The sequence below is a fragment of the Helicoverpa zea genome, chromosome 9 (genome assembly GCF_022581195.2).
Source record: "Helicoverpa zea isolate HzStark_Cry1AcR chromosome 9, ilHelZeax1.1, whole genome shotgun sequence".
Classification (NCBI taxonomy): Eukaryota; Metazoa; Arthropoda; class Insecta; order Lepidoptera; family Noctuidae; genus Helicoverpa; species Helicoverpa zea.
The window spans coordinates 7,995,092-8,018,711 of record NC_061460.1 but is presented as its reverse complement, the minus strand read 5'-3'; the positions used below and the strand labels follow the sequence as shown (position 1 = coordinate 8,018,711).

The 23,620-nt window shown below is 35.1% G+C and overlaps 4 protein-coding genes across 7 annotated transcripts in view; 3 read left to right on the top strand and 1 right to left on the bottom strand.

The window, feature by feature from the left end:
* The window catches only part of LOC124633177 (putative inorganic phosphate cotransporter), a 40,545-nt gene extending 38,087 nt beyond the window's left edge, over positions 1-2,458 (bottom strand). Inside the window, exon 1 of the mRNA XM_047168321.1 lies at positions 2,305-2,458. Coding sequence (XP_047024277.1) covers positions 2,305-2,443 — 139 coding nt within the window. The 5' untranslated portion in view covers positions 2,444-2,458. The remainder of the gene's footprint in view (positions 1-2,304) is intronic.
* Positions 2,459-3,347: 889 nt separating this feature from the next.
* Positions 3,348-11,853, top strand: LOC124633097. The gene is made up of 21 exons (XM_047168192.1): positions 3,348-3,770; positions 4,161-4,321; positions 4,430-4,598; positions 4,744-4,936; positions 5,406-5,578; positions 6,182-6,423; positions 6,621-6,720; positions 6,846-7,033; positions 7,112-7,219; positions 7,426-7,592; positions 7,685-7,928; positions 8,225-8,650; positions 8,737-8,905; positions 8,986-9,181; positions 9,248-9,420; positions 9,502-9,740; positions 9,808-9,907; positions 10,002-10,189; positions 10,412-10,525; positions 10,624-10,790; positions 10,988-11,853. The coding sequence occupies exons 1-21, from the start codon at positions 3,623-3,625 to the stop codon at positions 11,232-11,234; spliced, it is 3,912 nt and encodes a 1,303-aa protein (XP_047024148.1). The 5' UTR covers positions 3,348-3,622; the 3' UTR covers positions 11,235-11,853.
* A 524-nt stretch (positions 11,854-12,377) lies between these two features.
* Positions 12,378-13,925, top strand: LOC124633180. The gene is made up of 4 exons (XM_047168328.1): positions 12,378-12,537; positions 13,046-13,176; positions 13,266-13,395; positions 13,744-13,925. Exons 1-4 carry the CDS (start codon positions 12,477-12,479, stop codon positions 13,902-13,904), a joined length of 483 nt encoding a protein of 160 aa, XP_047024284.1. The 5' UTR covers positions 12,378-12,476; the 3' UTR covers positions 13,905-13,925.
* A 135-nt stretch (positions 13,926-14,060) lies between these two features.
* On the top strand, positions 14,061-23,555 carry LOC124633176 (inositol polyphosphate 5-phosphatase E). 4 transcript variants are annotated; one of them, XR_006984707.1, is made up of 11 exons: positions 14,061-15,107; positions 15,206-15,325; positions 15,472-15,600; positions 15,683-15,840; positions 16,101-16,373; positions 17,308-17,408; positions 17,682-17,807; positions 18,231-18,348; positions 19,472-19,610; positions 19,847-21,935; positions 22,196-23,555. XR_006984707.1 is itself a non-coding variant. In XM_047168319.1 (11 exons), the coding sequence occupies exons 1-11, from the start codon at positions 14,455-14,457 to the stop codon at positions 23,237-23,239; spliced, it is 2,004 nt and encodes a 667-aa protein (XP_047024275.1). In that variant the 5' UTR covers positions 14,061-14,454; the 3' UTR covers positions 23,240-23,555. The 4 variants fall into 4 exon arrangements, 3 of the variants coding, with proteins under 3 accessions (XP_047024275.1, XP_047024274.1, XP_047024276.1); XM_047168319.1 differs by having other exon boundaries at positions 19,847-19,943; positions 23,150-23,555; XM_047168318.1 differs by having other exon boundaries at positions 19,463-19,610; positions 19,847-19,943; positions 23,150-23,555.
* Positions 23,556-23,620: the final 65 nt, after the last annotated feature.

The window sequence follows — 23,620 nt, the reverse complement described above, 5'->3', positions numbered from 1 at the left end:
ACCTAAATAAAATTAATTGCGAACGTATACAAAAATCCGCGATGTCTCGTAATAGACCAGTCATCCGTATCAAATAGTTTAGTCTCGGTCGAAACTCGCTGGCATTTGCCCAACCATTGCTGACCAAACATTCACATTTTTAACCAACTTCATTATTTAACGAAGGTTTACAACCTCATAGTGAATTGCATTAACTTCTGTATTCTCAGTTAAAAGAGAACGTGCTGACAGGGAAACATGCTTAGTGCGGGAAAAAATAGGTAGTGTTTGTTCCGATTTCAAGACCTTACCTTCTTGTTGTCAATAAAGTGTATTGTCCATTCGTTTTTGGAGTTTATTGAAAACCTAAAAAATCTTAACATTCAAATCTGTACTTAAGTTACTTGTTAAACAGTAGTAGTATACATGGAACACAAGCATTGAGCCTACCTAAAAGTTGGGGAGTCTGTCACGGGTGTCGACGTTAAGGGTTATCACTCAACTAATGCTAAGTGACCTTAAAATCTAAATAAAGTATAGGTTTTACCGACTTAGGGCATTAGCCCCGGGAAAACGGAAATGATACGTATTTACTGTTTTCCTCTTACGAAGACGCGTCTGGCATACTCACCCGTTGTATCAACATTTAGGAATGTAGCTCTTTGATTTCCCAATCTTTTAATTGTTATATTTTGACGTCAGTAACCTCTACCTATACCTAAGCATACCTAAACAACTAGGTGGGATCTTACGTACACCAACTGACGTCTAGTATTAAATCTCACATCAGTTCATACGAATATTCTGTCAATCGTAGCTCCCAAACATTCTTATTTTGTGCATCTAAGCATGCACTATATCCCCTCGGCTTGGAGGAGGCCTTCATCTAGCAGTGGATTTTTTCCATCTGTGATAACAACAACAACAACCCTAGGTACCTACCGTTAGTAATGCTTTTCTTCAAAAATGACGTCAACCATATTTCCTATTTGCGTGTCATATAAAATTACCACTTAATATGAGCAATTCCTATTCTATAGTAATGAAGTTAAATATCGATAAATTAACATTCTTAAGTTAGAAGCTGCACTGACGACACGTGTTGAAAGTGCATTTACATTAACTTATCGACGCACGTTTTTATCTGCGCGTTAAGGCTAAGCTTACAAGTCATTATACAATTGTTTTATTTTGATTTACATATGCAGTTATATTTGTTTACAATGTGCGATATCGTGTTACACGGAAGAGTGTTATTACATATCTGCAAGTAGGTATTTGATATTATGTATGAAAATTAGTATAATACCAGTAACTAATCTAAGGTTTTAAAATGTTTTCTACCAAAAAATGCATCATGATAAAATAGGTTAATCGGTGTAAAACGATAACTAAAATAAAACGCAGTAAGTACGTAATAATGCAAGTAATATTATCCATAGCTTGGTTTATATCACTTGCTTTATTGCCTTAAGTAAATAAATAACGCATTGAATTGCTGTTAGCATTGCACAGCATTGCTTATTGCACCTTAAGAGTGGAACTTTTCGCGTGACCCACTTCCATCCGTCGTACATTTTTACCATTTACGTCAACTGGTCCCGACACTAATCACACCTAACTCCGATTTAAGTACTTTCGTTAATATTCACTCGAAGAAATTTTGGGCACAAGTTTATAGAAAAATTCTTATTATTCTTAGTCATCAGGTATACTGAAAGGTACTAGGTACATTTTGGCAAAAAAAATCAGCTTGAACTGAATGTAGGTAACTAAGTACCTATAGTGATAATTTGTAATAAGCATCCTATACCTGTTAATTAATTTGACTCACGCCCGATAGTTACTTTTCATTATCACCTTTTTTGACACCAAAATATTTCCACTATAACAGATTAACACTGCCTTCTTATTTATTTAGGAAGGTTCAAAGGAGGTTTTAACTTCACTGTTAAGTAAGTAAGTTCAGCAAAATACGATGAAACGAAAAATATTTTTTTTGCATTTTATTTAAGAACAAAATCGTTTTTGATTGATCGAATACCAGGGTTCATAACAACAGTTAAAGTGTTAGCATCGGAAAGTTACTGAAAGACTAGCTATCAAACTCCAATAGGTTTATTATGATAGGTATTACGGTTTTCTAAATATAGCCTCAGGTTATATCCTAGCTTGAGGCACTGTTTCAACAAAAAATTGGTCGATTGCATATCATATGGCTACGAGCAACTTTGGCTTCATAATCCAATTTGGACGGAGAAACCCGAGTTGCGGCCACACATAATTGTAGGAATTTAAAATAAATAAAGAAAAGCCAACACCCACCTCTGGTAGAAAGCGGCACATTAGGAGATTTCTTCAACAAAGGCGTCCATTCGGATGCAGATTCGCCCTGCTTACTCAACGACACTGGATTTAATGAACATCTCGTCACTAATTTAGAAAACAAATGAGTGTCTAACATTTTACTTTTTAAATGGCAATAAATAAAAACTCCTTTGTTTGAATTCGGATTGCGTTATCAACTGGGAAAACGAAAAGTCACATTGGAAATGTACACACTGGAGCAAGTCGCGTGGAGAACTAACCGTGTCCAGTTACATAATGCAATTAATAAATTAAAATTAATGTACGCACTGATAACATTAAAGTACCTACTGTTGATATGTGGGCTATTCCCACATAACTGCTTACGGCCTGCATTTGTTTTTTCAAGTGGTTGACATAACTGTACTATTTTGATAACTATTGATAAGGTAATAAATGTTGCAGTCATATGTTCATCGTCAAAATTAAAAAAATATATGGCTTTCTAAATTGGCCAAAAGCTGAACTATTTGTCCAACATTTCAGGATGTAGAACTCGGTTCAAAATTAGTTCTTCAAGATCTCAGTCTCCTAATGCAACAAAGCATAAAAAAAAGTTAAGAATGGCCCGTACTACATTGTCATCTTATGTTGACTATTGCTGTTACGGAAAAATACAATTCCCTATCGCTTGTAAACAAACAATACGGATAAACTTGACATAGATAAGTTAGATAACTGTGATTAACGTTATCTAGAGCAAATACCTTCGCCGTAATGAAGCTCGAACAAAGATGAACTGTTACGAAGTTCGTAGGTTCAAACAATGAACTCTACATGCATTGGAATATTCCCGAACCCTTCCCTTTACATCAATTTCTATATTGGTTTCAACATTCCTTAGACTTTCTGTTTATTTTTAATGTTTGGTAGATATTTAATTAGGTAGAGGGACGTTATATTTGAAAGGCAAATATTTTGTTCAAACGCAAAATTCAAATAATTTAATTATTAGGACTAACTGATCAAAACAAAGCCTAATCAAATATTACCGTTTGAAAAAAAGCATTTAAAACCAAACTTATTAAATATATTTGACTCTAAAGTCAAAACCCTGCTTTTATTTTATATCAGAATATTTACTGAACCAATTCAGGGAATTGCGGTTCACAAACATATTTTGCAAAAATTGCAGTGACCTACTGCGAACTGAAGAATAATTCTGAAGAAAAATCACTTTGCAAATACAGACCGATTTGTAAATCAAATATGATAAGACCCGACCTACTTATTATTAAGTCTGTCTTCTTTATTCAACTGATGCGCATTTCTAACAATGAAGAGAGTATTTTTAGTTGGTATACTCTGTTCTCTTAGTCTATGCTATGGCCAAGATTCGCAAAATATGCAAGTCATGCTTTCCGACGTCATTGAAGCATCTGGCAGACCGTCTTCTGTGATAGCTAAACTATGCTGGACGCCTAGTAAGTAAAGATTCTTTATAAATATCATATATGTATAAAATGATCCAATCTATAATTCGTTCTCTGTAGTTAGGGACGGTATTTCAGACTGTTAAGGAAAGAAATTAAACGAACAAGTAATGCGTTTGAGAAATTCCTATGAGTATTGAAACGGTATCACAAAAAAAAAACATATCTTTTTCGCCGTATTGTACCTAAGAGGCAAAATGCCTGCAAAAAGGTTGAAGACCTGCGAAAGGATGCAACCAAAATGTGTTTAGCTGAAGACCGTTCTAGAATCAGGACACACACGTAACGTGTGACACGTTCTAGAATCTAGAGCATTGGACGTGCGGAAATTGAATCGTATGATGACATATTACAGGTTTTTTTAAAAATTATTATTTTTAGGTAAAATAATACAACTGCACAGTCACTTTACAAATAAATACATCCAATTTAGCGCAAATGACGTCATAAAAACTGATAACTCTGAGTTTTATGATGAAGAACAGCATATCGTGTTTATGGCTGATCTGGACTGTCCTGATATTGATATCTATTTTGAGAAGGTTGGTTTCACTTAGTGCTCTTTTCTAATAACGGATAATATCCGAACAATGATATAAATGTACTGAGTTTGAAGAAGATCCCGATAATTTTTACCTTTATACTTATAGAACAGTGCACGAAACGTCTTCAGAGCACCATTTCGATGGATTCTATTCGGAAATACTAGCACCAACGACGATGATATTGTGCCGAAAGCTATATCCAACATAGACGTGCTTCTCGATTCTGAAGTATTAGTGCTAAGGAGCGTCGACGATGTGTATGAAATGCATTTCGGTAAGTCCATTCATTGTAGACAACTTATTATCTACTTCCACCCTTTCTCCAAAGGAATACTTGTACCTTGTCCTTATTATTTAGGTAGTCTATTTCATACGCATCATGACTATTCAGGACTTGAACTTACTGTTATTTGTTCCAGTTTACAAAATAAGTCCAAACAACACCTGGCAGACAGAATTCTACGGGACATGGAATGCAAAACATAGATTTCAGAAGTCTCCTCGATTTTTCGAACCAACCTCTTTGAGACGTCTTGATATAGATGGATATGAAATAAGTATTTGTTACGTACTAACGAATAATGAGAGCGTCAATCACTTATCTGATGGCCTGTAGGTGTAATACCGTTATTTTTAAACGTGTGAATATACAGTTGTAATTTCGATTATCTAAGATTGTACAAAAGAGGTAGCTGTACTGTGTGAGGTCTCTTTTGTTTAATAAACTAGGGCAATTTTAGGTAGGTATGATAGATATGACCAGCCGTATCATTGGCTAAATAATAAAAACCTAACGCCGGGTAAAAACCTAGTTCCTTCGCCGAGGAATGTTTATTAGTACTTTTGTATATAGACATTTAAATAAGTTTTGCTGTTGGAATGTAAAAAGTTTAATAATTAATTTTCTTAATAGTTTTGATAAAAATAGATAGGTACCTATACCTACATGTCTGGGAATTCTGTTACGAAATCATAGCATAAGGAAAAATAACAGTTCGTTAGCCTTACAAACTGACAACCAAATAACTCGCAGTGATTTTTAAAACACATTTTTAATAACAGTTACCCAATTGTATTGCAGAGATGATCACATTGATACAATTACGAAAGTGAATTTCCCCACGACCAACCATTTGTTGGATTTCCTTAATGCTAAAAGGAAATACATTTTTGCCAACACTTGGGGTTATCGCGTTAATGGCTCTTGGAATGGAATGACTGGCTACTTAGTTAGAGGCGAAGTGGAAGTCGGAGGTAAAAAATATTTATTAAAGCGTTTACCATCTCATGTGCTTAATCAACCTACAATACTTGTTTTGCCTTATTCCTCTTATGATTTCCTTCTTCATGGATTTTATAACTCCTCACATTCTTTTGTGCGTTTTTGCCCTCATGATTCAACAGTCAATCGAATATTTCACCAATATAGGTATCAATCAGTCCCAATCATGTTGCACCAACGTGTTCAAGTTGTAGACCTCGGAAAGCCCCGCTGTCAGTGACGTAACATAAGTAACATCCTCCTACAGAAGATACGGTACCATCCCAAAATTGAGCAGTAATAACCAGTCACCAATTAACTTTGCTAAGTAAGCAATTGATTGATGAGCTAATCATTGTAACGGGCTCTAAGCGAAGCTATTTGTAGACGCACGAATTATGAATGACCTTCTATTTAGAGCAACAAACAGAATCCGATTCGGGGAAAACCAGTTGCTCAAATTTAATTTGCAGACAGACATAAAAAAATGCTGACAAAGCCTATTGTATCAACATTGTAATTGGCAATCTCGGTAATAAAACATATTGAATTGCTTTACTCTTGCCAATTTTCATTCCTTACATTATCGTCTGCAGGATCACCGATGTTCTTCACATTCGAGCGTGTCTCCATAGTAGACTACATAGCGAGTCCAACACCAACCCGATCCAAATTCGTATTTCAACAACCAAAGCTGTCGTATGAAAACAATTTGTTCCTTCTACCATTCAACACGACTGTATGGTATAGCACCATAGCTTTGGTTTTCATAATATACTTGGTGCTTCTTCTGGTGACAAAATGGGAGTGGAAGAAAACGCAAGATTTATTAGAAACGGTAAGGCCTGAAAATCAAGTCGCAGTAGAAATAATACAAGTAATGTACGGAAAAGGCATATAATGTACACTGACAGAGTTTCTCATGATGGTCTTTAAGTTGCTAGTAATGAACAACCTGTCTCCAAGGCTGGCAAGGAAACAGGCAACAATATAAATAAAAATGCCATTAAAATTATTAACAATGTTGTTTTTCAGAGGGAAAAAGACGCAGGCGTACTAAGGGCCAATGTCGTTGATATTATCGTTTTAATATTTGGGGCTGCGTGTCAACAAGGAAGTCCTTCTGAGCTGAAAGGTAAATAATTTCAAAACCGTCATCCAATGATGCTTTAAATATCTCCTCATATAGGATTTGTAAGAGATTCACAATCAAGTGTAAGGTGAACTGACTTTCTTTGACGAAACAATTTGTCTGTCCAGGGTCGTTAGGTCGAGTAGTAATGCTGGTGCTATTCCTAGCGCTGATGTTCCTCTACACATCCTACTCAGCTAACATCGTGGCTCTTCTCCAATCCAGTTCTTCACACATCAAGACTCTGGAAGATTTACTCCATTCCAGGATCAAGTTCGGCGTTCATGATACCGTTTTCAACAGATATTATTTCTCGGTAACTTATTTAAGCAATCATTTCATAATGCTCATCTTACGTTCTCGTACGCGTTATGTAGATGCTACTTTGTTTTAGACTGCTACTGAACCAGTACGCAAAGCAATATATGAGAAGAAAGTGGCTCCTCCTGGTACCACACCACGTTTTATGACTATGGATGAGGGAGTTATACAAATGCGAAAGGTTAGCGTTATTTCTAAATAATTAACGCCCTTGGTCTGCTTTGCGTCCTGAGGGAAGTGCAAGTTACTGTTTGGTCACTGCCAACTTTCATCAAAATCCATTCATTTGTTTTGGCATGTAAATATCCAATACACAATCCTGAACGTTTACAATATTAATAAAACCTCTGTCAGAACAGACATAACTTTATGTTGGTTTACTTCCAGGGCCTATTTGCATTTCACATGGAAACTGGAGTGGGTTACAAATTCGTTGGGAAATATTTCAATGAAGGTGAAAAATGTGGTCTTAGAGAAATACAGTATTTGCAAGTTATTGATCCTTGGCTGGCTGTCAGAAAGAACACACCATTCAGAGAAATGTTCAAAATTGGGTAAAAAGCTTAAATAAAATTTTCATCTAATTTATGTATGTGTGTTGTAACAACGTTCATCCTGAATCGCCCGATGTGGTTTTCTTCTTCAGAACCAAACGCATCCAAGAACATGGGCTGCAATATCGAGAAAATCGCCTGATGTATGAAAAACGCCCGAAATGTACTGGAGGTGGATCAAACTTCGTATCCGTCAGCATGGTCGACTGTTATCCAGCTGTGCTAATATTATCCTACGGAGCTATTGTCGCATTATTCTTGCTTGCTTTAGAAATATTAGCAGATAAAAAAGAAAACATATTACGAAAATTAAACTGTAGAAAAGATGAACCGAACTAAAATAGTAAACAACTACTTGTGAAATTGGGAGAGTTAATAGTGTTTGATGTAGTTAGCTATATTAGAGCAAAACGCAGTTAATGTAGAATAATTAAAGGTTTTGTAGCTGAACCTATAGTTATCACTGTACTTATGAAGTAAATTCTGTTAAACGCTTAAGTGGTGAGACAGCCCCTGTGTTTAACAAAGCAACCTTTGAATTATATCCAATTAGCGAGCAACTTAAACAATTACTAGTTGGAGTAATAAGCACGCAAATTATACACAGTTTGAAACTCAAATCTTTGATATAGTTCACTTTATCTTTCAATGTACACACACACGTCTTCAACATGAAATATTTCACCTTGTTTTTAAATATATTGTGCTTGAAATGGTGTGTTTCAATACACCCAAATAATGATCTGCAAATGATTGTTGATTTAGCCAATTCATACGAGAAACCAACTGCAATTGTAGCTAATGTGTGCTGGAATTCTAGTGAGTATGTCAACATTAAAATTAATAAATGGAAAGAGAATGATAATCTAAGAATACCAATCATCATTTTTACAGAAGCGGATGAAGTAAAGCTATCCAAAATGTTGACGAATCTCGAAAGACCTATTACTGTTCGTTATTTAAGGAAAAATAAAACATTCGCAAATTCTTATCCTAATAACCATTTATTGTTGTTGTTAGACAAAACTTGCGTAGATGCTGAATTTTTCCTCAAACAGGTACCTACTTCTCTTCATTTATTTTCCGAAAAATGTAAACATTATTTTGTTTTTGTCACGTTTTATATGTTTTCATTATTTTCAAGGCTAACGCAAACAAAATGTTTAGCAAGTCGTACAGATGGCTAGTTCTTGGTAATCCGATACAAACGGAGAGTATCGTGCCTCCCGAATTTAAGGGTCTTAATATTTCCGTTGATTCCGAAGTTATCATGGCTCAAAAAACAGCAAATAACGATACTTTGCTTCATACAAGTGAGTTGATTTTTCATTTGCGTGTACCTCGTAGGCTAGAATTAATCACCATTCCTAATGCATATAACATATTTTTGCAGTATATAAAATCAGACCTAACTCTGAGTGGAATATAGAATACTTTGGGGTTTGGTCGGCTGATTACGGACTGAACAAGTCGGATAAGACTATCCAAAGTAATGTAATGAGACGGAAGGATTTCAAGGGAGAACCTTTGACCGCTTCTTCTGTCGTTGAAGATAAGAGAACTACTTTAAATGATTTAATTACTCTTAGGTAATAACAAATACATATATTTGTTGCAAATTGTTTCTTGAATAATTCCATTAAATATGATTTCAGACACATCTTTGTGGATACAGTTGCTAAGAGCACTTTTCGTAGTATCAATCCCCTTTTCGACTTCTTAAATGCGTCCAGAAGAATACTATTCAATGATACTTGGGGCTACAAGGTCAATGGTACTTGGAACGGAATGATTGGAGAAATAAACACGGGGAAAGCAGAATTATGTGGTAATTTTGATTTTAATCAAACAACATTCATAATCTCTTTGGGAATTTAACTTATTCTTTAGGCACCGTTCGTTTTGGCAGGTATGGTCACATTCATGTCATTAGAACGCTTGAAGATTTTAGAATACTTTACGAACCCGACTCCTATTGCCGCTAAGTTCGTATTCAGGAAGCCTCCTCTCTCATATCAGAACAATTTGTTTCTTTTACCATTCACAACTGGTGTTTGGATCTGTCTGGGTGCATTTGTCCTCATACTGATAGTTGCACTGTATATAAATACAAAATGGGATATCAAGAAATATGAACAGTTTAACAAGGTGAGAAAAATAATTTTAAAATATATTTGAGATTCATGAAAAGGGTTTCTAATTAATTATGTTTTAGCAAAATATGGACCAAACATGCTTACCACCAACTTGGAGTGATATCACTATTTTCGTACTCAGCGCCATATCTCAACAAGGGAGCTCTAATGAGTTGAAAGGTCAGAATTCTGCTTGTTTACTTCATAAAAAATTTAGGTAATGATTATACTGTTTTAGAGCCATTTCACTTAGTTACAATGGTTTCTTTTCCAGGGACACTTGGCCGCCTTGTAATGTTCATAGTGTTCTTAGCGTTCCTTTTTTTATACACGTCATATTCTGCGAATATTGTAGCACTATTGCAGTCGACCTCCAATCAGATCCGAACGCTTTCTGATTTATTAAATTCGAAATTGGAACTTGGTGTTGAGGATGTGCCTTACAATAGATATTATTTTTCGGTAAGTATTTAATAAAGAGGAAAGATTTGCCTGTTTGTTTATTTGCTTTGAATAAAATCCGAACTACTGATAGCCCACTAACAAAGATAGGTACGCATACACCACTGATACTATCCCCGATATTTTATACGAGTACCTACAGGAAGTTGATCCCCTGCGACTCCTGTGAGTATTAGATATGTTGTACTATTTTTTTAAATAAGTATTATTTTTATTATGTAGCCCGCACAGAGTGCCAGTGACCCCATCAAAAAGGCAATATACGAAACGAAAGTCGCACCAAGAGGTAAACCAAACTTCTTGACTCTTGAAGAAGGTGTTAAAGCTATGCAAAAGGTAACGCATTCGTTTCATGTTCCTTGTTATAAACCTGTACATTCTTCTATTCGATATTTAAACTCTCCAAATTTTTACACTGCAATTTATGTTCTCAGAGACCGTTTGCCTTCAATATGAATACAGGCACTGGGTACCGAATCGTTTCAGCGTTATTTCAAGAGCACGAAAAATGTGGTCTTCAGGAAATTGAATACTATCAAAACGCGAAAGCTTGGCTGTGTAGCGGCAAGAACTCGCCTTTTGGCGAAATGTTTAAAGTCGGGTGAGAATTCCTAAGTAAAAGTTGGTGAAGTGCTTAGTTTCCAGTTTAATTATTTTGATAAAAAAACCTTTACCACATACGTTTAATCCTAACATTAATATCTACATCTTTATCTGGATTTAGATGCTAATTCACCACATGGGTGGTCCCCTACTCCATGGAATATGCAAACACCTATGTAACCTTTTTTATTACAGGTATATCAGGATCCAGGAGCACGGTTTGACTGACAGGGAAAACCGTTTAGCTTACGCCAAGAAACCTGTATGCTCCGTAATGGGTAGCAGCTTTGATTCAGTTAATATGGTGGATTTCTACCCGGTGTGTCTCATGCTGCTCTATGGAATGATCCTTGCCTTTGTCTTGTTGGTTATCGAGATTTTGGTGCATCGTCATCAGATGAGAAAACGCAATCAAGAATTAAATGTTACACAGCTTCAATAAATTGAAATATTTAATGCTTTTCTGCGTCATCTAATATTGTCTACGGACTCGCTTTAGCACTTGCTTATTTATTTTATTTAGGCACAAAATAAAAATCTGATAAAATGAATAAATAAAACGTATTACATCTATCCGACCTTCTCCTTATCCCAACTCTAGTGTCCGACATTTTCAAAGCAGCCAGGCAGTCTGTAGCGCCTACATTACTGGTCGGTTTAACTCCGTTATCGGCTGTGAAACCGGTAATAACATGGGAATCGATTACTCCGACTGGATCTCTCGCAGTGACTGAGGTACGGCCAGTGAAATAGCAATTAAGATAAACACCGGCCACAGGCCTGCCATCTGCGGCGGCCTAACTGGGTTCCTGGTTGACTTAACATGATTTATTTACAAGTCAATTGGAATTGATAGGCACAAAAGTATATGTACCTATATGTGCCTATTTGCGAAAGTTGCTATAGGCCGTACCAACCTTTAAAAGCTATTGGATTCTGCTTACGATTTTCCGCACACGGAGAAAAACTATTCTATAACTATGCAGTATTATACGAAAATTAGCAATAATATGCTAAGTAGAGCTAAATCTTGGTTGCACACGCACCGCAATCGGAGAGGAGAGATGTAATTTTATAGACTAAGGTGTAAATCAATCACACGAAAACGAAAATAAATTATACTTTCCCTTATCTGCCTCTATGAATTCCCTCATGTACTTCCTTATTACGTACATATAATATTCTCCTTCATGTATCTTACCTGAATTAAATGGCGATTTTTTTATTTACCGGTGTTCGGCTACTTATGAATTTAGTAGTGTTTAGCGAGTTCAGGAATTCTTGTTTTTGGCAATTGAGTGTTCAGCATTCAGGCAATTTATGGGCTCCATGTTCTACATCAGTTTTGGGAGAATGTGGGTGTTGACTGTAGGTACTAGGTACCATACTTTACCTTTAGATACTTATAAGTATCAGTTGCAACATGCATCGCAATTGCATTGTATTGTACGTATTTTAAAAATACCGGTGATTTTAGAGGACTACATTTAATTTTATCAATTAAAATCAAACAAAAAAATACTTTGATAGTGATCTCTGATTTCATTCGAATTAAAGACGAATACGTATAGATTAGATAAACACTGCATTGTTCGATTTAAAGAGGTAATGAGTGCTATCGAAAATATGATTAAGTAAGTAAGTACGCTTGATTTAGTGACAAGAGACTGTTTATTTGCGCAAAATGGAGTTACAAATAAAAATAGTGTTGTTTTTTGTTGCTTGTGTGCTTGGTGGAACCTCAGGTGAGTTTCCGTCAGTGATTTTCTTATGTGATTTTACTTTGAAGCCACTTTTACTAAAAAGCAATCTATTTTCGGACATTTTTTCATGACAGTCAGGGAATCCCCTCTAAATCATATCACAGTTAAGAGTAGCAAAGAAACAGCGTCAATGTTTACCAATGTTAAGTAGGTATAGGTACCTACTACTATAGTTTTAGTTGGGTATAATTCTGAAAAATTATAAAAAGTATTCCAGGTTCTTCCATAGTTAATTAAGGGATTATTAATCTGTCTCCTCGGTAAAAGTATAATGTAAGGTTTTTCATTTGGTAGGTACGACCTAGGCATTTTAGTGTAGGTACCAACATGGGTACCTACCTACACAAACTCGTACTTTCCCCGACAAAAATCTGATACATTTACTGTTGACCTTAACTTGAACCTGACCCAAGTTTGATGGGTCACATACATAAAGCTGGTAAAGAATGCAATTAGACGGTCCTTCGATACATTTTTTTTAATTTTTTAGGTCAATTGCGTTGCTACACTTGTAGCTTTTCATCAGTGGACTCGAACCAGGATTGTCTAGTCATAACAAACGACACTAACACTGTTGACTGCCCGCATACCTATTGTACCATTTTGAGACAAGAATATGTGGTACGTATCTATTGTTTTGGTACTTTCATTACTGCTTTCCAACTAAAGTGCATAATATTACCTAATCGGATAAAACTATTTTTTTTCAGGATCCTGTAGGCGAAGTCGCCAGTTTTACACGTGGCTGTTCAAGCCAACCTGATTACCTGAACCATGAAATAATCGATTCTACCTTCAGGACATTCTACAGGGCCTGTACGAGTGACCTGTGCAATATCGGTAGGTGACTGTTGCACTTCAGTAAGATGCATGTGTGTTGTTGCCAGTACTATTAGAATAATGATATCATGTATTTCGTATTTCATCTTCCGAGCCTTTTCCCAACTACGTTGGGGTGGGCTTCCAGTCTAACCGGATTCAGCTGAGTACCAGTGTTTTACAAGGAGCGACTGCCTATCCTATCTGACCTTCTCAACCCAGACACTTTGGCTAGACCTTAACCCCTTTGGTTAGACTGGTGTCAAGCGTGTTCAATGACAGCCGGGACCTACAGTTTAAGATTCCATCCGAAACAGTCATTGGTGTCCAAGAAATTGTATCATGTATTTGTTTTATTTTATTTCACAGGTAACGGTATACAATCAGTGGTCGGCGGCAACTTATCTCCAACACGTGAATACAATGGAAAGAACCTCCTCGTACCGGGTACAGGTGGCGGTGCAGCTAACATAAAAATAAGCTTTTTCATATTAATTTTAAGTGTATGTTTTGTTATGAACATTACATAAGCTTTCTTTTACAGTAACGTGCATATTGTCTTTTAATTACTACTTCTATCATGTGACCTACCCTTATACCTAATGCCCCCTAGTCCCACACGTGGCTGCCTACTGTGCACTAGGAGATGTTGATTCATGCATTATTTTCTCTTCATTTTCAATCCAAAGTAAAATTATTATGACTTAATAACTTGTTGGCGATCTTTCGACCTATCCAAATAGGATTCAAATAGGTAGGTATGTACTAATATTAATGTTTTTCAATTCTGTAATCGTAACTGTTGCCATGACAACTGCATTCATGCATGAAGTTATCCTAGAGTTAATTTTAGGTGGTTGATTATTAAAATATTTGGCAATTTTTTGCGTTATTGATTTTATAGACAGTAAAAGGTGTGTTAGAAAACGAATATCAAGGTGATCGGAACGTATCAGTAAGATTTTGACAGATTCCTTAGCGCAAAATGTCAGTGTAGAGCGTAATAGGTTATGTTGTCTATATTTAGTAAAAATGTAATTAGTAACATAAATTATTAGTTTTGTTGGTTAAAAACCAAACATGACGACTTCACCCACAAAAGCGAAGCAAAAACTATCACTGCGAAAACGCCTATTTGTAAAAAAATCTCCGAAAGTTGGATGCTTCGTCGATACGGATTCCAACGATGAATATGGGCAGTCCTCATCGCGACCGATCTCTCCTGCTGATCCCTTCCTAGCTCAAAGTGCTCACAGTGCGGACCACAGCATAGAAGCCCCTCACGCTCAAAATGTATCATCAGAACCTTTGCTTAACAACGTTACTCATAGCGCGACAAATTCCCACAATGATGACGACAATAATCCAAAGTGTTGTAGAACATTCTTCAGGCGGTCTCGCCCTAAAAGTCTGGTCGACAACCACCTTTCTAAAGAAGACGCACGTTCAGTGACTGGAAGTCCAGAGAATAATTCCAACAGTATCAGTGACCAAACAATTTGCTCTCAAACAAAATCTGAAGAAATACCCAAAGCTACAGTCAAGTTTCCTAAAAGTGATGATGCTAAGAAATGTTTTGAACATTCAGGATCATTTGAAGGAATCAAGCCAAAGAGTAAATTATTTGTTAAGAGATTATCAGCTGATCATTTGATATCTACTGAGTCGAAGCCCTTATATCGCGCGTCTTCGCCGGAGAGTGACAGGAGTAGCTCTTTAGATCGAAAAAGAAGGTAAATTATATTTTATTACTTTTAATTAATCTGTCATACTCCTTGATATACTCCTTGGTTATGGTGTTGGAAACATTTTTTATTTTTGTGTGCACTAGGACTAAGTCGACTATTGCAAGGTCATCCTCGCGTGCTGGAAGCACTGACAGCTTAGCTCGTAACTCGCTGCTTGCTGCACAGGTGCTGCGTCTCATTCCCACACAGGAGGCTCGAGAAAGGTTATCTGTTGTTTATGTTGTTTGCAGTAGTTATTTATTCATTTACATTTCCTGTAGTACATTTACCTCATAATTTCTATATTAAATGTTGTTTTTTATTTTACTTGAGATGTCTTGTTAAGTGTCACTTCATCATTTTATTTCAGGAACTACTTATATGGGCGTCTAGCATCCCACTCCCTTCTAGGTGCAGCTGAGTTAGAACATGTCTTCCCAGATAGGGAAGTAAGAATATTTGTAGGAACATGGAACATGAACGGACAACCACCACCAAAGTAATATTGCAATTATATTTAATAATTTATTTCATTATTCTGCTATACAAGCAGTCACTAAATATTTTCTTCTATTAAACAGGGAACTAGCTGATTTCATATTCCCAAATCAAGTAACTCATGTACCAGATATATTTGCTATCGGTACACAAGAGTCGTTCTCAGAGCGTACAGAATGGGAGATCACTATACAAGAAGTATTGGGACCATCACATCTGTTGTTACATTCTTATTATTTAGGTAAGTTGATGTTTGTTGAACTATTAGCAAATGATAAGGAATGTATGGTTTGAATATGTTAGTCATTATTCACTTTTATATTCTTTTCCTTCTCATGTTTCTATTGAATACATATCATGTTTTGTACAAGCATACAGCTATATACATGCCTTAATTGTTAATAATAAAAAACAATCTCTCAAAAAGAAGCCCAACATAATATTAGTTTATCCTACGTCTACCCAAGATCTCTTGCAATTCACTCTATCTTTCTATTTCAGGCACAATCCACTTAATGATATTTATAAGGAGAGACCTAATTTGGTTCTGTTCTCTCCCTGAAGACGCAAGCTTGTCAGTCAGACCTGGTACAGCATTTCGTACTAAAGGCGCTGTCGCAATTTCCTTCGCGTTATTTGGCTCCACATTTTTATTTGTGACTGCCCATTTGACTGCTCACCAAGAGAAGGTCAAAGAACGAGTGTCTGATATCAAGAGGATAATTAGGTCTATCGATTTGCCAAAGAATTTGCCTTGCAGGCATAAAAGTAAAGGTATGACTTGAGTCATTTATTTTTCATTCTGTTTTATATCTTGACTTAGGTATACAAAAAATGCGTTATTAACTCTGTCAGTCTATCATGCTTTCACGCTAAAATTACTCAACCAATTTAAGTGAGGTACAAAGATATTTTAGAACCTGAGAAGGGACATAGGCTATGTTTATACCAGGTGCATTTCCCTGGAAGTATTTCCCTCGGGACTCGTCTGAAACCGCGGGAAACAACTAGTTTTATACAATAGGAACTTATCATTCAGTTCTTTTGGCACGATTCCAAATTGAGAATTGAGTGTTAGTGTTCAGGCATCGGCTTAAAAATTGCCTATGTTGCCGTAAGCGAATCTATATTTAGATACATTGTATGACGTAGATATATTTCCGATAGATATAATTTTAATTTCAAGGAGATGTGAAATAGATTCGAAGTAAAATGTTCATATCCACGACAATTAGATCTTGTACTGAATAGAGTATGCGTACCTAATTATACATTATCAATCACTCTCCTTCCGCGAAACCTAGGTAAATATTGTTTTAACTGATAAGTTATCAAGTTCCTTTCTGCTATCTTTGTTCAAACGTGTATTATGAGACGTCAGATTGATCGTTTTATAGGTATTAAACATAGTTACTTGAAAAGCTATTGTAGGGAAAATTAGAATAAAATCTTATGATATAGGCATGACTAATGTTAGTTCGATATGGAAATGAAAACTTTTGCGGTACTTTGTTGCACTACAGCCGCGCGATATTTTGTGGTTATGACGTTAAGGCGCGTTAAAGCGTCTCTTTGGGGACGAATTGGAAGGAGCCCTTAATTTTACCAGACATTTACTTTAATAGTGTAAGATAGAACTAGGACCTAAGTGTTATATTATTTGATGATCATTTTTCTTCATAATTAAACGAGAATGATGTTCTTCCAGATGTGACCAACAATTTCGACTATGTATTTTGGTGCGGAGACCTAAACTTCAGATTGGGAGAACCCAGGGCTGCCGTGTTGCGGTGGATAGAGCAAACACAGGTAATTATATTCTTGACATAATAAGCTTGTAATATTGTTTGATTGAGAATATAATTTAAAACATACATTAAAGAGTACACTATACTTTGACCAAAATACCATCAACCATATAAAATGAAGACGTTTTAATAAAAGCACTAACATTTAATTTGAATTGCTTCAAAGGGTACCTAATAAAATTTCATATAATGAGAAAAAAGGTAGTTTTATTGATAAGACTCGCTAATTTTGGATTACAATTGACTGATATTTGGATGCTCTTTTCGTTTTTAGTTTCCATTGCCTCATCACCTACCGCACGGCTTGCTCCACGCGGATCAGTTGACGGCTGTGCTCGAAGATGGCGCGGCTTTCCGCGACTTCAGGGAAGCTCCCATCACGTTCCCGCCTACTTATAAGGTAATTGTATTTACCTATTAGAATTTATCTACAAATAAAATGTTTATTAGAACCGTATTAGACTATTTACGTTACAAAAAATCAACGAGCCAAAATTCCGGAAAATGCCTAAAAAACTTATGAAAATTTCTACTAACTTAATTAAAAAAAAAAAACTGAATGGTTTCACATTCTCACCGCAATTCCGGCAAAGATCTACTTTTGAATAACCTTCATATTTCAAACCTCATCAAAAATGTATTCTTCCAATAAGCTCTGGTACGAAGCGTCATGTTACCCGAAGACGTCAAGAGACACAAGAAATCACGTATTATCAACAATACGCCATCAAATGGTAAAAGATTTTAGCACCAAAGCCACTAGTAGCTCCATATGAATACATATGTAAGTCTTACGCCTGCTTATTATTGCTTATTGTTCCAGTATGACCCTGGCAGTCAACAGTTCGACACATCGAGCAAGCAGCGAGCTCCGGCGTACACAGACAGAATACTGTATAAAGCGAGGTCGATGACCTCGAATTCATCCTCTGCGTTTTCTGGTGAGCTTCTGTCTTTTATTTAATGTCATGTATGCGTAATATTCCATAGATACTCATTTTTTGTTTTATTTATATATGTATTTGCTTTTAATTCAACAGAGACTGTATTCGTGGTCAAGTTTAATGCATTCATTGTTGTAACAAAAAAATGTTTTTAACATATTTTTTTAGTGAACATAGATTTTCAGAAATTCATCGCATCTAGCTACAGGTGTCCAGCAGGGGGTTCCTTTGTTTATAATAAGTACAAGTTTTGTTAATAATTCCTAACAGCATGACATTTTAAATTAAGAGGGCAAGCCTAAAGGACTCTGTCCAGTACACCGTAACATACCACGCTACATAATGAATGTATCTCATAAAAAATATTCTTCATACAAAAAAGTATGCCCATTAGAGCGTTCCTTCATCATTAGATTATAACATGAACACGGTATTTTACGGTATAGCGGGCAAACTCCTTATCTTCCGATTTTATTGATGTGACATTTTTAACTAAGTCGTTAGAGCCTTAACAACAGCGACACTAAGATAACCAAGCTCTATGGATACGACACCTTTCTGATGCTTCGTCAAACGTTCTTAACTTCGTTAACCAAAATTACTAATTTCAAAAGATTTATTAATTGTACACCATATAAGTTATAAATTGTACCACATACAGATTAACCTTTAAATGCAATTTGCATGCAGTGCCCACCTCGGAAAATTTAGTTTTTCTGCACAATTTATTTGGCATACAAATCTTTCGGATAGTCACAAACACACATAGAAAAGTACCTACCTTTTTCCCAATTTAAGCTAGCCATGAAAAAAATGTTGCGTACTAAAATACAAACAAAACAAATTACAAAAAGTGGTGTAGATAAATTTACTTATTGCCGAAAAGGTACCTTCGCCCGGCTGGCCGTAGAGAAATCTGTGAAATGCCAATTCATATAGATTGTCAGCACCACCTTCAAACAGAGAGCCAGACCGGGAAATGGCTCTGTTTTATACAACGTAGTGACAGTATAAAATATGCACCTTAATAAATAAAGCCAAGTTTTAGAACCAAAACAAAACACAACTCTCACCTTTTATACAACATCATCGTTTGATTTTGACACGTAAGTTGTTTCAGGGTTGCGGCGCATCAGCGCAGTGCCTGTGACATCGGGGGTCAAGTGCCTGGCATACAACTCCGTGCAGTCGGTTTGCACGAGCGACCATAAGCCTGTATGGGGACTGTTCTCTACTATGCTGAGGCCGGGGACTGATGTGTAAGTACATTTTTGAGAATGGATTTGAATTATATAGAAAGAATTTTACCTTGGGCTATCAATGCCTGACTTACCTACAACACAGTTTGTACGAGTGACTAAAATCCTGTTTGGGAACTTAATTGAAAATAGGATTTGACTTAATATAAAATTCAGATTGGTACAAAAATATTAGCAAACCATTGCTACATGCACCTTTTTGAAATCAAACATTATAATCCCTTTTTTTCTTGCAGTGTACCCCTAGCTGCGGGGTTATTCAACCGCGAAGTGTACCTGGAAGGTATCAAGCGCCGCCGCGCACTGCTCGACCACGCGCCCGGCACCTCTGCGGTATGTAATGTTCAATAACATTAACTCACGTTATTATACAATTACATCAATTTTTATGTTCACGACTCGATACTAAAATGTTTAAAAAACCAATCGTAAACTGTACCCAATGTATTAAATTTTAAATAGTAGTCCAACCTCCTTGATTTTCGAATGTCTTTTTCCTGACCAATGGGCTTTTATGGCCAGTAACAAATAGTATTGCGTTTACCAAAGAGGTTTATATTTTTGTTGTTATACTTTTTATTTACACTTTTCAAAATGTTTTATTTGTTATTTATTTATTATGTCCTAAGTTAGAGTAAGTGGACAGATGTGCAATGTTCAAAACGACGATTTACATGTTTATATTTATTATTAGGTTTAAAATTTATTATGCTTAATTTAGTTTTACTTTTGTAATGTGCTCATTCTGAAAACGAAAAAGACAAATCTAGTCAGTATAATGAAATGCATCAGTATTCCTTACAATAATTTTAATGTGAATTAAAACTTATAATTTTAATGACTATTAATTATCCTATATTTTCACGTAGCTCGACATTGTTTAACATATTATATTCTTCGTATATTATTGTGCTGTAAACAAATGATATACTTTGGCTTTAGCTTAGCAATAAAAAAATATGTAGAATATTATTTCGATGTGTAGTGATATCAAAATCCTGTTTAGAAAAATGAGCTTTTATTATAAACATAAAACGTAGGTACGTATCGTGGAGTTTCTAAAACAGTACATAATTAATTAAAATATTTCCTGCCTTATACCACTGTGTTAATACCGTCGAATGAAGTGTTAAGAACATTTCTCAGAGTTAATAAAACTATGTTAATTAGGTGCTGTGATTAGTATTCGTCTAGTCTGATGTCCATTCCAGTTACCGTTGTAGTCTCGATGTTCTAGAATCGTTTGTGTATCTGTCGTTGCCATGTCGTGGACTTCTACACTATATAAATGTTCGATAGTTGTATGAATTGATCACATTTCATGAAATGTTTCTGCTTATTGACCGCATCATCGCGGTATGGGTAAATGAATGATAACAAATCGTTTCTTGGTAGGTGTTCATGAAATTGACAAGTTTATTTGATAAATCATTCATTTTAGTACTTGAACTTCGGCTGCTGAAAACTGACTGAAGTTCTTAACATATTCTGGATTTTCATAGAATATAATATGCATGACCATTTAATATTCCTACCCAATAAAAGTTTCCTCCATCATGAAATGCGACCTTTTTATAAAAGTATCAAGTGTTTAGTGAAGTAAACAAATGTCCGATATGGGTACGACATATCTATAGTTATATAGTGACAAGATCTCACTACGTAATAAAGGTTCCAATTTCGACTTCAAGGAGTATTCGCACAAATGAGGCGCAATATCACGTCCAACGTTTCGTCCTTCAATTTGTAGTAAATAATTGAGATTTAACAGCAATTATTTCAACTAAGGAATAATTCATAAAGTTATATAGTAAAAAAAATCGATTCAGAAGAAACGTAACTTGTTCTCACAATACATTGTATTGATACAGAGATTATAAAGAAAGGCAAAGAGATATTTTCAGTTTTCCAAATCAATTATTTGAATTGTTTGTGGTATTCATATAATTAGGTTTGTTATTTATAAATTATGAATATGTAGTCTCTTTGGGTGCCAGTTTAAGATACTGCCAAACCTAGTATCAGATATTTCGTATTATGTATTACAAATTTCTTACCGACCAATAATATTCGTGTTTTTAATGAAACCTAGAATAAAATGTCCCGGTCTTAGATCAGTGTGACAAGAAAAAAAATTAGAATGTTGTAGCAGATTTGGTGTTATAAATGTGGGATTAATAAAATAAAAAAGTTGAGTGTTTAAAAGTATTTTTTCATAACTTTTCGAAAAGTAGTCTGATAGATGAAGTTTAAAATTCGACTGTGTAGTTGGCCTAGACATAGAATTTGTATTGTCAATTGTCTGACTGTCTAGGTAAACATCTAAATTGGACGTAGTTATGCAGAAACGTTCCAACCCACAAGTCACCCGAAATCGAGTTATTGTGATTGAACAGCCTAAAATTTAGCATATGGTTATCTAAACTCAATATAATTCAACAATAAAACCTCTAGTACCTTTACTAGTTAGAATAAAAAAGAATACAACTGAACGCGTAAATGCTTATATCTCAAATTCAAGTTTAATTTGAGATATAAGCATTTACGCGTACAGTGGGTTGGAACGTTTCTGCATAACTACGTCCAATTATGATTATGAGGTCGCCAAACTATACTTGGCATTTTCGAACTTTTTGATCCAGCTCTTTTAACAGCATGCGAATGTATAAATTCATTTAAAATTAAGTATATTGACTAGTTACTTATTTCTCTCCGGGTGTTAAATTAAGCTTTTTTAATTAATCACTAGACCAATGAGAATTCCATAAAATCATTCTAAGTAAATCAGTCTGTCTTCCATACTTGTACGTAACATATTTATACATTATTTGAATCGGGATCGTTACCTGAAATCTAGGCGTCTACAAACTTTATAGGAATTGTGTATTCAAAATTTTTGTACAATCACACACATAATGCTAAATGTTGCGTCAGGCCAATTACCTTCTATGAAGAGATGAAATCGACGTCATTGACATTATGTTTGCGACTGTACGTTACGTATTCTTGTGTATTATTCAAAATGTAAACTTTTTTAACCATTACCAAATTTTCTTACTTTAATATTAGTATCTGCTTTTGCAACATATAACACTTATTTTAGCTTAAATGCTGTAGTTAATTAAATTTTAATGTCGCACAAAATATCAAAATTCACGTTTACATTCGTTTCCACTTCTTTATTTAATAAATATTAACACAAATGTAGTTATAGTAAGAGGCTGGTTGATACATGATATTCGATGAATAAAGTACAATGTTTTATAAGAATTTTATATCTACATACGTCATATTATTTTTCTGATATACACGTTTGGTCTACATAAATGTGGAAAGTACGTGTATAATCGCGATGAAAATCTCATATCCACAATACTGTTGTATACGAACGTACATACTCCTACATGTATACCAAATATGTATAAGAGACAAACAGAGATGGTATATTGCTAATAGTTTTTATTTTGTACAAGGTTTTTTTCTGTAATACTTAGTTAGCTGAACAAATTAGTTATAACGTTGATTTTTACTTTGGATAGGTCCTGAGAGGGGAGATGACTGCGACAGAATATTTACAAGCAAGAATTCTCAAACATAGTGTTCTATGCAACATCTTAAATATAAGGTGAACTGGGTATAGGGCTCGTGAATGCCTACAAATACAAATATATTTTTTTATTTATACAATCTTGCTTGATTGCTGAATGGTTACACAATTGAGTACAGTATTATGCCTATTCGCTAGCGCAATAGTCAGTAGATTTTTGTCGCAGTTATCTAGTCTTTATTTATTAATTGAATTGGTTATGATTTTCATTCAATGAAATAAAATGTATTGTCATTATTGTGAATTATATTGCTAGTCCATATTTTATAGATATACTTAAGTTATAACTTACTTAAGTAAAAAATGTTATGCTAAATATAGTTAACTTTCCTCGCTAATTTAGTTTTTATTTAACTCTAACCATTTCCACGTCATTATAATAAAAACCCTTTACACCATTAGT